Raw genomic sequence first — 12,103 nt, 5'->3', positions numbered from 1 at the left:
CATCTCCTCACTGTCTGACACGGAGGGGACGGATGGAGGGCCGCAGTTATGCAATGCTGTGATGGGGCTGGACCTGATTTCATCATTCACCTGCACCTCTAGCAGGCACGTTTTATAGTTTTAATATAACAAAGATATTTATGGATTCTCTTTGGTAGCGGTGTATGTTTTATTTGTTTTTCATGTGTTGCACCCTGAGGTGTCTTCAGCACCCCCTAATGGAAAGCACACAGCCCAGTGCTTCTTATGGGATTTAATACACTTATGGGAACACTGACACTGGTTCATTTAATCCATGTTCCTGCAAAATCAGATGGAATATCACCAGAATCAGGTACATTACAATCTCTGCACTGTAACTAATGCAAAACTAAAAATAAATAAAAATTTGACCATTAGTTTTTACATTGTAAAATTGTATGCGTTCTGTATATTTTTGTTTTCCTGTGAGGACATAATTACATAAATATGAGACTCTATTGACAATATGCATCAAGCAGCAATGCCAGTTTCAGACGTCTTACCAGATCTCACAGGACAGAAGTGGTAGATAAGAGCCTGGACCACCAGGACAGCGAGGGCTACAGATTTCCACCGGATCTTCACTATTTCCACAATCACAGCTGGAGCAGGAGGCTTTTCCTTACTTCACTCACATGTTGTAAATGAGTTGGAGAGTGTGTGTGTGAGTGTGTGTGTAGAGAATGTTACCTGGCCCTCTGCTATAATAAAATGTGCAGCACTGTGGCAGAGATTTGACGCTGCCACACACCAAATCAGTTCAGAGCAAAATCACTCCAACATCACAATTAAAATATCATACAGGCTGCAGTTCAATTATGAGCCCAGATTAATTGTTCATTTGTCTGTGGTTTATGACAGCCTGACGGCCACAGGATGGGAATTAGAGAGTCCAGCGACCAGACAGACGTGTTCCCGGTGAAAACCCAGGAAAAAAACTCCCCCCCTTCCTCCATCCTGCTCTGCTCCCTGTCGTGCATCTGACAAACATCTCCGCGGCTCCTGAGCTCGCCAAACACTTTCCTCTGTGCCCGATCGCATCTGATGTGATGTGAAGTTTTTTATTTTCCTGGTGGTGGGTAGGTAAATAAATAAATAAATAAATGGCTCGGTATATTAAATAAATAAATAACCACAGCCATTTGTTAATCAGCCCAAACAAGGATTTAATTTAATGCTTTGGCTGGGACTGTGCTGATTTGCAGATGGCTTAAAGATGGGCCTGCGATGGGCGCCGTGGGAACGCTGGGCTGCCACGTTCCAGCACACGCCAGGCAGCTCCAACCGGCACCAGCTCGCTTGGGCACGCTCAGAGACAGCCGCTAGCGAGTTCGGGCACAGGCACGTGGACGGAGACGTGGGCAGCTTGGCCGGGCTGAGAGAACGAGGGAGCAGGGATGAAAGAGAGAGATGGATGGATGGATGGATGGATGGATCTGGCTGTTCCCGGGTCTTCTGTGTTCCACTCACCACGTAGCGCAGCAGTTTGTTGAAGGGGAACGGCTGGACCCACTCTGTCAGTCTGGCGCTGCTGGCTGGAGCGTGGGCTCCCGGGCCCGGTGACGCATCGCCGGACTGCGCCGAGCCCGGGCAGCTGTTCCCGCCGACAGCAAGCAAACAACGGCGAGGAGCGGCAGAGTCCCGGCCTTCGCCATCTTATTACAGCCCGTGGGCCCTAATCCCGCCGAAGCTGCTCGGGACACGTACGGACTCAGATGGTGTCATTAGCTCGCCGGGGAGACGGTTACAGTTGCGCGGCTGTCAGCTGCAATTTCCGAGCCCCCTGCTTAGCAGAGGGAAGCAGGAAAACCGCCGATACTTAAAGAGTTGCAAAGCTCCGGGGATTTGCAGTCGTTTGGCCTGAAATGCCCAACAGGACGTCTGTTCTGATCCCTTCTAGAAAGGCGGAGGCCGGGCCACCACTTTTAAAACTCGCAGACACAACAGGATGCGCTGCTATGCAGAGTGACCTTTAAACAGAATGGCAAATTACTGTGGCTCCTATAAAAATAATTTTTTTATGTTTTTCATTAATGGGAAGTATAAAGTATCTCGTCTGAGAATAGGCATTTGTACACTAAAACCACGTGTGGTCTTGATTCCCTGGTTATTCTGCAGAAATGAGCTATTAGGGCTGGAAACTGAAACCGTTTATTAACATCTAATGGTTGCCATTTCGCTCTTTCCCAGCTTTACACAGTGAACCATGTCATGTGGTACTGTGCATTGCTTTATATTCATTTTAAAGTTATGTAAATACACACACAGTATATGCAAATTTCTGCCATATTTATTGTGATAGTGAAAAATGCCTAAAGCTGATCTAGCTGAATGTTATCACGACTGAGCACAGCGCCATGAGCTACACTATGGTTTTTGGTTTAAGCTATTATTTTCTCTGTATTTACACTCTGTAGAGAAGTAGATGTCCAGTCTGAAGTTTCACTTCATTTTTTCTGCATTCAATTTGCTACTCATTACACCACATTTATCATTACTATCAAACTGACATCTAACTCGATCATTACATAATGGGTGTTACATCATGGCTCCTCATTTTGAATTGCATGTAAGGAACACCCTCCAGACATCATATGTCCAAACGTTTGCGTCTGCGTGTTAAGAACTTAATAGCCTTTTTGTATAAGAGGAAAGCCAGTTTCCCGAAGTGACGCCCAAGTTCCGGCCGCGCCCCGCCCACATGTCCCGACATTGGGTCCTTCGCCATGCCGGTGGGCCGCACAGCTGTGGGCGGTCCTTGAGGAACAGGACTCTGAGACAACTTATGCAGGATCCAGGACTGGCTCAAGCCAATCCACTTACTGCGCATTAAAATCCTTAGTAGTCTGACGGGGGGAAGGGGTGGGGCCTTCCGAGGTCAGTGTGGACAGGGGGACGTACGTCCATGCTAAAGGTCAATCATGACGTATATCATATATTTGCCTAGAGAGATGCATGTGTCTTTGTTTTGGGGTGGTAATGTTTCATGCCATTTTGTATGTGTGTGTACAATTGATGTATTTGGTACGTGTTGTATATGTTTTCGTGCTCCAACTAATTCATTATCTTATAAAACTAGCTGAAAAGCTGGTGTGTAGCGTGAGTTTAGAGTAAGAGAAGCGTGCTGTTTACAGCAGCGTGCAGTAGTGTGGATCAATGGGGCAAAAGTCCCCATGGGACGTAGCCAGACAGCTGGCACTGACACACACACACACACACACACACTCCCCATACATACACTGCAGGTCACAGTCATCTGAACTGAGGGACTTCTGCGGGTGGCCACTCGAAAGCATCTGAGGTGTCATGTCCTCTTCAATGACAGTTACACACAGACGCTGCAACAAAGAGACTCAGAGTGACCACACTTCAAAACCAGTAAACAATTCCAAACCAGCAAACTACCCAACAGGGCAAGAAGAGCTGCTTTAGTTTAAATGAAATAATAATAAAATAATTGTGATTTTGTTTTGGCTGCACAGGGTCAGCATTAACATGAAACTAGAGTCCAGATGGAAAAGAGACAGGAGTTAATTGGACATAAATGTGCAAATGCGCCTAAATCTCGCAGACACTGAACTTGGACACGGCTCGATCTGTAAGGTGGTTTATTAATATGGAACATGATTTCAGCATGACCTCTCTGCAAAATGAACCAAGCAGGAGGTGAGCCTGCTGGTATGGACAGACTTTTTTTGCTTTCTTAACAGAGATCAAGACGAATTATACATTCGCCCCTTTCATTAAAACTCGATAATGGTGACAATTAATAACCATAACATAATGAATAAATTCATGAATCTTACTACATAATCTGAACTTCTTTCTCTGTACATAATCTGTACATAATTTCTCTATATTATAATAATGTTTAATAGCCAAATGTTTTTCATGTAATTATAAGTTTTTTTTATTTATTTTGCTTTGAAATGTCCTTTACAGACTTTATTCACAGGAACAGGTAAGCAGTGGCATGCTTTCGCTGCGGCCGTGGTGACAGCGGGCCGGGTGCCGGGGACCAGGGCCAGGCTCAAACTCGCGTGGGCAAGCGGCGTGGAACGCCCAAGGGAGGAGGCGGGTCCCTGGAGCCCTGCTGGAGTTTTAGGCCGCCAGCTGCACACAGCACGCCCTCCTGGTGCGGCAGAACCTCCCAGCTGGTGCAGTACGACGGCACAGAGGGGCCAGAGTGGAGACAGCAACTTCAGTGACACACACACACATCCACACACACACACACACACACACACTACATAGACTACATGAACTTCATACGGATGAATGGGCAACAAACAAGACACGTCTGCCACACCACACTGCATAACAACGGCCGCTAATCTGCAATGGGGGCTGAGCGGAAGGACCGGTCTACATAAAGTATGGTGCTTTATGAGACTCATACACACCACACATTCTTTATTGGATACTAATCTGTAATTAAACTTAATCTAATGCAGTCCGTGTTGTATTTTAAAGGAAAAATTGCACTCAGGGTGGCAGAGTGAATATGGAAAGAACAGGGGAACACGTATGACCCCCTCCCAATGCAGTGAGAGCAACGGTGCAGTACCGCCGCTGAGCACTAGATGGCGATGCCCTCCTGGTACAGCAGACAAATGCCATTGCTGCCCAGCCAAGGGATTGAATGCCACGCAGGCATGAGTTACTGTACAAAAACCAGACACAGGTTCAAAGGAAAGGACAATTTCACCAAAAAAATCAGAGCAGAGCGAGTAAAAAACAGAAGAGGAAGAAGAGGAGAGAGTTGGAGGAAGGAGAGAAGGAGACGTAACCGCCAGCCGCTCTCGCTAATCCCCTTTTTCCTTTTCTGGATCTCCTGCTGAGAGGGTGGGGCTCAAAGCAGTCCAGGTGGCACACACACACAATGACACACACGCCGTCTCAGCTCAGACTCAGACACACCCAGCACGTTAATCCCAGTCTCACACACACACACACACACACACACACACACACTCAGACACACCCTCTGACCCCTTCCCCCTCCTACGCTGGAGGGTGAAGGGTGTGGACTTACTGAGGTTCTCGACCTCACTGGTCAAACCTGGAACCCCCCCGCTGGGGTCTGAGGACTAAGTCTGTCCCCCTGTCCAGATCACAAATTTTACTGTTGTAATTATTACAATGTTGACTGCCAAAACGTATTCGGTTAACATTCCATATGTTCCACCGGATATATTAATTCAGACAATGAAACAAACAAGATTCATATCTACATAGATGTTTACAGAGGATTAGAGGTGACTAATTAGAGGTCATGAACTAATCTGGTATGATGATACGCTTGAACACATCATTTTCAACGTAACCGTTCAGTCACGTCACCTACAACGGGGATCATGATGCTCTTTTTATTAACCTGCCCTTAAGCCGCTGATTGTGTTTGCTCACCAAACAAGCCTAATGAATATGATTACTAAATCAACCGCTTGCCAATTAGAGCGCTTAATCGAATGTCAACAACTGCCCCCGTTTCCCATATCCGCTTTTCCCTCGCTTCCTTTCTTTTCCCCGGTGCATGAGGACAGGGACAGGGTCAGCGGGGTTTCGGTTTACCCCGTCATCTCTGGGGAAGGTTCAGCCAGTGTTGTCCCAGACGTCTCAGGCCATGCGTGCACGGTGCCAGCTCTGTTCCCCTCTGAGCGTGTTCAAGTCCCCCTCACACTCACAGCATTTCTCCACAGGATCAGGTCCTGAACCCGTTGGCTTGGTGTTAGACGTTATAAAACCAGCTAGTAAAGGAACATCCCTGCATACCGGGCATCACAACAGCCTAACAACTGTTGTCACAGTAATAAGACACCTTGTTGCCATGGCAGCAAGACATCAACTCTGGTGGACTGTCCACCTAATATGAGTAAGCGGCTCTACTGTACATTACAGAAAAGGTAAAAATGACGTGCGCTGTTCGTAATACAGAGCACACAGACACACACACACAGATACATACACACACAACACCCCCCACCGTCTTCAGAGGGGTCATCGTTGTTAGTCATGATTTATGCACTTGACTCTAGCAGGCTGACTTACACATGTTACAGTAGCCCCAGCTACATGCATAATTAATGCAAACACACACACACTTTCCTCATCATTTTCTCCACACATGGTGAGACAGAGAAAGACAGCAACCTCGTTTAATGGCTCCCATTAAAACCAATCGAGAGTGCGGAGTACTGCAGTTACAGTGAATGCCGCTTTTTACCACACACAGAGTGGAGGTAAAACCAAACACACCGTCACAAAGCCAAAGCAAGCAAAACATTTCATGTCATTTAAGGGGGTGACCCTTTGTACGAAGCAAACAGGTGCACAGAGTGTGTGTGAGTGTGAGTGTGTGTGTGCATGTGTGTGTTTGTGTAAACAGCTATTACTCCAGACTGGCCGGGGCTGTATTATCATTTATTCGGCAGTGTAGCTACCAGTGTAGCTGGGAGGCAGCTGTCCAGTCACCTCTACACACACACACACACACACCTTTTTTATATACGTCTATGTCTTGTCATTATCTTCTAATACCACAGTAAAGAACTCAAAAGAATAGGGGATTTACTTGTTAATAGATGAATTTTCATCATCATCCAGCCCCAACAACAGCACTAATACATTATTCTCCCAAACTATAATTGAATGTGATACAAAATCAGCATTAAGTAAGGTCGTACTGTACTGCGTGACCTCGTTTCAGCAGCAGCTTGCACTCTGAACCTCATTTCCCTACACTGTTTACTTTTTAAAACCAGAGATGTATGAGCTGAATGCATCACCCACACTGGGAGCACACAGCGGCCATAGGTGTGTGTTGGGTCAGACGTGCTCAACTGTGATAAATGGACTTACACGGCAACGAGGAAATCGAGATATAAGAAAGGAAATGGCAGTAGAGAGAGAGGGAAAAAAGAAGAGAAAAGAGCAAGAGAAATAAGCCCCCTGGCACAGATGGAAGTGCTATTGCTTCTCACTTAATTGCAGTTGGCAAGCGGTGAGAGTGGAGTGCCGAAAAGCACTGGTATTCAATAATTCCCTTATTCTCGCCACGGCAACAACAATGCTGTTTAATTCAGATACACTTATGAAAAACGGCGTTGCCACACGGCTGACAATTAAACACATTAGGCTGTTTGGCAATCCATGAAATACACATGAATGGCGTGATGAGTTTATTTACTTCTCCCCTTTCTCTCCCCTTTCATTCAGTTTGTCAAGTGCATTAGGGAGGAAAGTGAACGGGAGGCTGACACACACACACACACACACACACACACACACACACACAAAGTTGTCCTGAGTTGGGCTCCTTTGTGACTTTTTTTCTTAGCTTTAATTAACACAAGAGAAGGTAAAGTCAGACAGGGTGAAAGAAGAGAAAAGAGGAGGGAAGAGAGAAATCAGTCAAACCATGTAATAACAGGTAAACAGACAGATTACAAAAGACAAAAGTTAAATAAAACCAGCCCAACAAAAGAAGAGAGGAGGGGAGGAGGAGAGAGGAGGAGAGGAGAAGAGGGGAAGAGGAGATGAGGAGGGGAGGAAGAGGAGATGAGATGTTCCAACTCTTCCATATTTATGCCATTAAAACTGATTTTTCATCATCACATCAGACATCCACTTCTAACCCCTCTCATTTCTTACATTATACTTGATGGTATGATTCCTTTCACCATCTTCCCAACTTCAAACACACACACACACCAAGTCATAATATAATATTCAATATACAGCATAGCTTCTTCTTCCTTCCTCAGCTGACCCTTTATTGTTCACATTGTTTACATGGTTTGCACTCTCCACCATGTGCCCTTATTTGTATATTGTGTTTTTAAAATTGTATTTATACTTTTGTATTTAATGTTATTGTTATATTTAATGTTACTGTTTGTATTTAATGTTACTTGTAAGCACCATGGGTCTGAGAGTAACGCAATTTCAATTCTCTGTATGTCCTGTACATGTGGCAGAATTGACAATAAAAGCTGACTTTGACTTTGACTTTGACTTCATACTCCATATACACCAAGGCCACACAAACAGCAATGGGATGGAGGGATGGAGAGAAGGTTGCGGCCCTTTGCTTGTTCTGACTTCTGGGGTACCAGCATTGTTGTGCAGGTACACAACACACTCACAGCAGCACATAAAGCAACACAACGTACAACTAAACACACTCCTTTACAGCAGTGGCCGTATCTGGCATTAGGTCACAAGTTCCAGTCATTATGCCATTCGACATCTGCACATGTTTACACCCCACTGTCTCTCGCTCTCTCTCTCTCTCTGTCTGTCTGCCTCTCACTCCCACCTCCTCTTTCTGCCTCTGTTATACACACGCATACACACACAAATTCCTTTCTTTTTGGCAGATGGCGCACACACACACACACAGCCACCTCCAGACCCAAACTCTTCACAGCCGCAATAATAACCTCTTTGTGAAACTCTCACAATGCAGCTGCATAAACCAGCCCACACTGAGGGTTAAGACACACACACACACACACACACACACACTCACACACACACACGATACACATGTGTACACACACAAGCACCTTCTGTCAAGGCTGGTTAAGAAAAGGTGCACCACAGAGGAGGAGGATCTCCACAGCTGCTGAGGGAGAGCTGGCACAGGAGGTGGGGAGGGTGAGGGGGCGGAGGACGAGGAGAGACGTCCCCCGAAAGCTTAACACTACAAATGAGGGGACAAGATTTTGGGCGCAACTCGATTTGGCACAACATCTGTCATTTAAACGACTGGGCCAGCTAACGCCCAGGCTGCCAGCCCATTCAGGCACCATTTGGACTCCTCCTCCTTCCCCAACTGTCTTCAACCACCATGTCACCACGGTCACTGTCCTGTGTGTAACTACAAAAGCCTGAAGCGTGCCGAACACAGTCAACTGAGCACGGTAATTCACACCTCATATTTACACACACACACACACACACACACACACACACACACTCACTGTAATTCCCATTATATATATAATGTGTGTATGTGTGTATATATAATACATTAAATAGAACATTTCTTTGGATCTATTTGCTGAAGAATACAAATATTGGTATTACATGCAAAAATATTGTATGTAGACACTATTATAAATTACAATATGCACAATTATATGCATGCTGCATGTTCATATCCTGGCTTCGTACTAAGGAGTCATCATCATCATCATCAGTTCCACCATGCACCCGACAGTCACAGTGTAGCAATGCTGACCGTGAACATGAAAGTAAGAATTTTACAATATCCAGACTGACCAGAATTCACTGCCGCTTTGTAATTTCACAGAGCGCACGAGACCAAACCGTTCTTACGGGACTTGAATGCCAGAGCTGCCCGTATGCCCTGTTCTTTCCACTCAGCATTCCGCTTCCTGTTTATGAGGACAACCTGTCCTTTGCCCAGTCCCTGTTCTGATGTACTGTGCTGTCTGAAGAAATAACTGAGCTCTGGGGGGATCGGCTGTTCAAATGCCTTTAAAGCTGAAGCTACTGCTCAATGGATGTCTTAAAATAAGCATGTATCACAGACTCCATGGCAATGCCTCTGTCTTCATGGAGTCGTTTGTGTGTGTAGACTTACGGCTATAGTTGGAGGCATACAAACTGTGCGATCTGGTTAAAACACGATAGTAGCTACAATAACCAGTTCACGTTGTGCTACTTAACACTCCTGTGAGCAAGAATGACTAAAACACAGTTTTCCCCGTGTCTGGCCTGACCTCTCCCGAGTGCAGATCAGCGGGCTCCCAGCATGCCGTGCAGCCGATGTGGCCATGCTGAGGTGTTGATTGATGTGTATGGTGTAGACAAACAGTGGTGGGCCTTCAGACTACGACCTTCAGACTACACACCACGTGGAGATATGTACAAAACAACACACTAACCCTAACACACACACTCTCATAGTACCTACTACACACAGAAAATCTGAATTATTAATACAAATTCTTCACTGATAACTTTCTAGGGAATCTGAACTGCCATATATAGAGTGATTTGTGTATGTGCACTCACACACACACACACACACACATACACACACCCTTGATCATGTACACCAAATCATATTTGCTTGATCTGGTGGGATGATCTTTTCTGCTAAACCTCTCGTGGAATCTCTGTTTATCTCTGTGCCTGGCCAGACCGTTTTCTTGCTTTTCCAATCCTCTTCCTTCTGCTAATCTGATTTAAACTGCATGCCGGATATCCCGTATGGGGTGGCTTTTGTGAAAGGAGGCTACGTTAGACCACTGTGGATGCTGCACGCTGTTGAGGGAGCTCAGTTCACAGCACATTAAAAATGTACACCTCTAAATGTATATGAAATATTATTCATTGTTTTCACGTTTGATGTAAGAATCCATGAATCCATGAACAGTTGTTGCCTGCTGCCTCCCCCCATGCTCCTTAGTGAAGTGAAAGATGAAAAGCTTTAGCATGAAGGCATTGTACCTGTCAGTGCTAATGAAGTGTACAATCCAAAAATGCAAAAATGTGCCGCTCTTGGCAAGAAAAACATTTACACACTAAACCAAGCAGTCAGACACGCCATACCTGACGTTTAAAAGATTATGCCTGAGGGTCTGATACATGCTGAGAATAGGACAGAAATTTGCCTTACATTCTATAGACATATAGAGATGAGAGTCAATGAACACTTCATTTGGCAGTAAAGGTGGAAACAACACTGAAAGACATGGGGACGGCTGCTGATTAAAAACAGTACTGTCGCCAAACACTAGGGGCACTAGACCTGAGGCACTACTTTTAGAGAACATATGGTGTCCATGTAGTCAGAGAAACAGAAACAGCAATGAATGAACGTTCTGCCTTGCAGTATGGCTTTTGGTCAAGTAACGAGTTTGGACGAGTAACGTTTCACAGAGATTTGATGGTCAAAAAGTTGAATGACTAATTAATTTCCAACTGATTACATTTTGTTCCCTTGTATTATTTAAATTAATCATTCAAGATCATTTTTAGGTTGCCTAGTTTTCTAGTCATTAACACTGTGTCTGTAGACTCAGAACCACTCGCATTTACAGTGCTGAGCACATTAATCAAAATCAAAGGTATTAATACCACCAACCTTAACCCCAATATTTAAATAAAACAAGCAAATGCAAAAAGTTTTGCATTGATATCCAATTACAGGGTGAGCACCCACTGACAACCACAGTAAAAACAAGCACTCCCAACATCCACGGCAATGAGCATTCAGTTCATCGCTGCCCACGTCGCAGTGGATTATATCCTCGCTCTTCCACCATTTGATTTGATTTCAGGAACAGTGCCTGAAGCCAGTTCCCACCGGAACGGTCCCTAGCTGCTGCTTTTTACCGGAGGCAGCGATATGTTCTCTGCCAGCGGCAGGTCTCTAGAACCCTGAGCCAGAACCCAAGCCAGGCCAACTTATCTACTAATTTAGCGTTCGCGCTCGGCGCTCCATCCTGAATGCGGACGGTCATTAGCTGCCTCTACCTTGTGTTGCGCCGGACTGGCCACCCTATTAGGAACAGTCGTAATGAGAGGGATGAGTGCAGCTAATTTGAAATCTTGGATACTGCCAGTGTGCCATATGGTGAGTATTTATCCCTCCTGAAAGGCATGCTAACCATCATTTACAGGAGTAGGACAAGACACTAAGATGGGAAAGAAAGATTGGTCTCTCTCACTGTCTCTCAGATTAAACACATTTGTATAACAGACAATTATTGTCTTAAGGAAGTTTTTGACTGACTATGTTCATATGCACAGGAAATACATCAATATATAATTGAGACCAAATTCTGTCATGTCTGTCAAGATTGACTTGTCTAACAATTTTCTTTGGTTTAATAAATTTAGTCAATCTAAGGCTTGCTGGCAGTCATCCCACATTGTCAAAAAGGCTGGTAGGTTTAAAGGAGGTGTATGTCACAACTCAGAAAGTGAGGTGGACCCAGGTTCAGGTACGTGGACAAACAAACATATAGGGCTCTACTTTGGGGAAGGGGATAAGGGGACGGGGAAGGGAAAGTCAACACTCGACCTCAACCATAACCCCTGA

General features: G+C 45.1%; 1 protein-coding gene across 3 annotated transcripts in view; it reads right to left on the bottom strand.

Moving 5' to 3' along the window:
• The window catches only part of akt3a (v-akt murine thymoma viral oncogene homolog 3a), a 76,080-nt gene that overhangs the window by 26,005 nt on the left and 37,972 nt on the right, over positions 1-12,103 (bottom strand). Inside the window, exon 1 of one of the 3 annotated variants that reach the window (XM_028990181.1) lies at positions 3,260-3,353. The exons of the other annotated variants lie outside the window; for them this stretch is intronic. Coding sequence (XP_028846014.1) covers positions 3,260-3,329 — 70 coding nt within the window. The 5' untranslated portion in view covers positions 3,330-3,353. Of the gene's footprint in view, positions 1-3,259; positions 3,354-12,103 lie in introns of those variants that run through there. 3 annotated transcript variants of the gene reach the window in all.

This window comes from Denticeps clupeoides, chromosome 8 (genome assembly GCF_900700375.1).
Source record: "Denticeps clupeoides chromosome 8, fDenClu1.1, whole genome shotgun sequence".
In the NCBI taxonomy this organism is placed as follows: Eukaryota; Metazoa; Chordata; class Actinopteri; order Clupeiformes; family Denticipitidae; genus Denticeps; species Denticeps clupeoides.
This window is presented reverse-complemented; position numbering and strand designations above follow the sequence as displayed.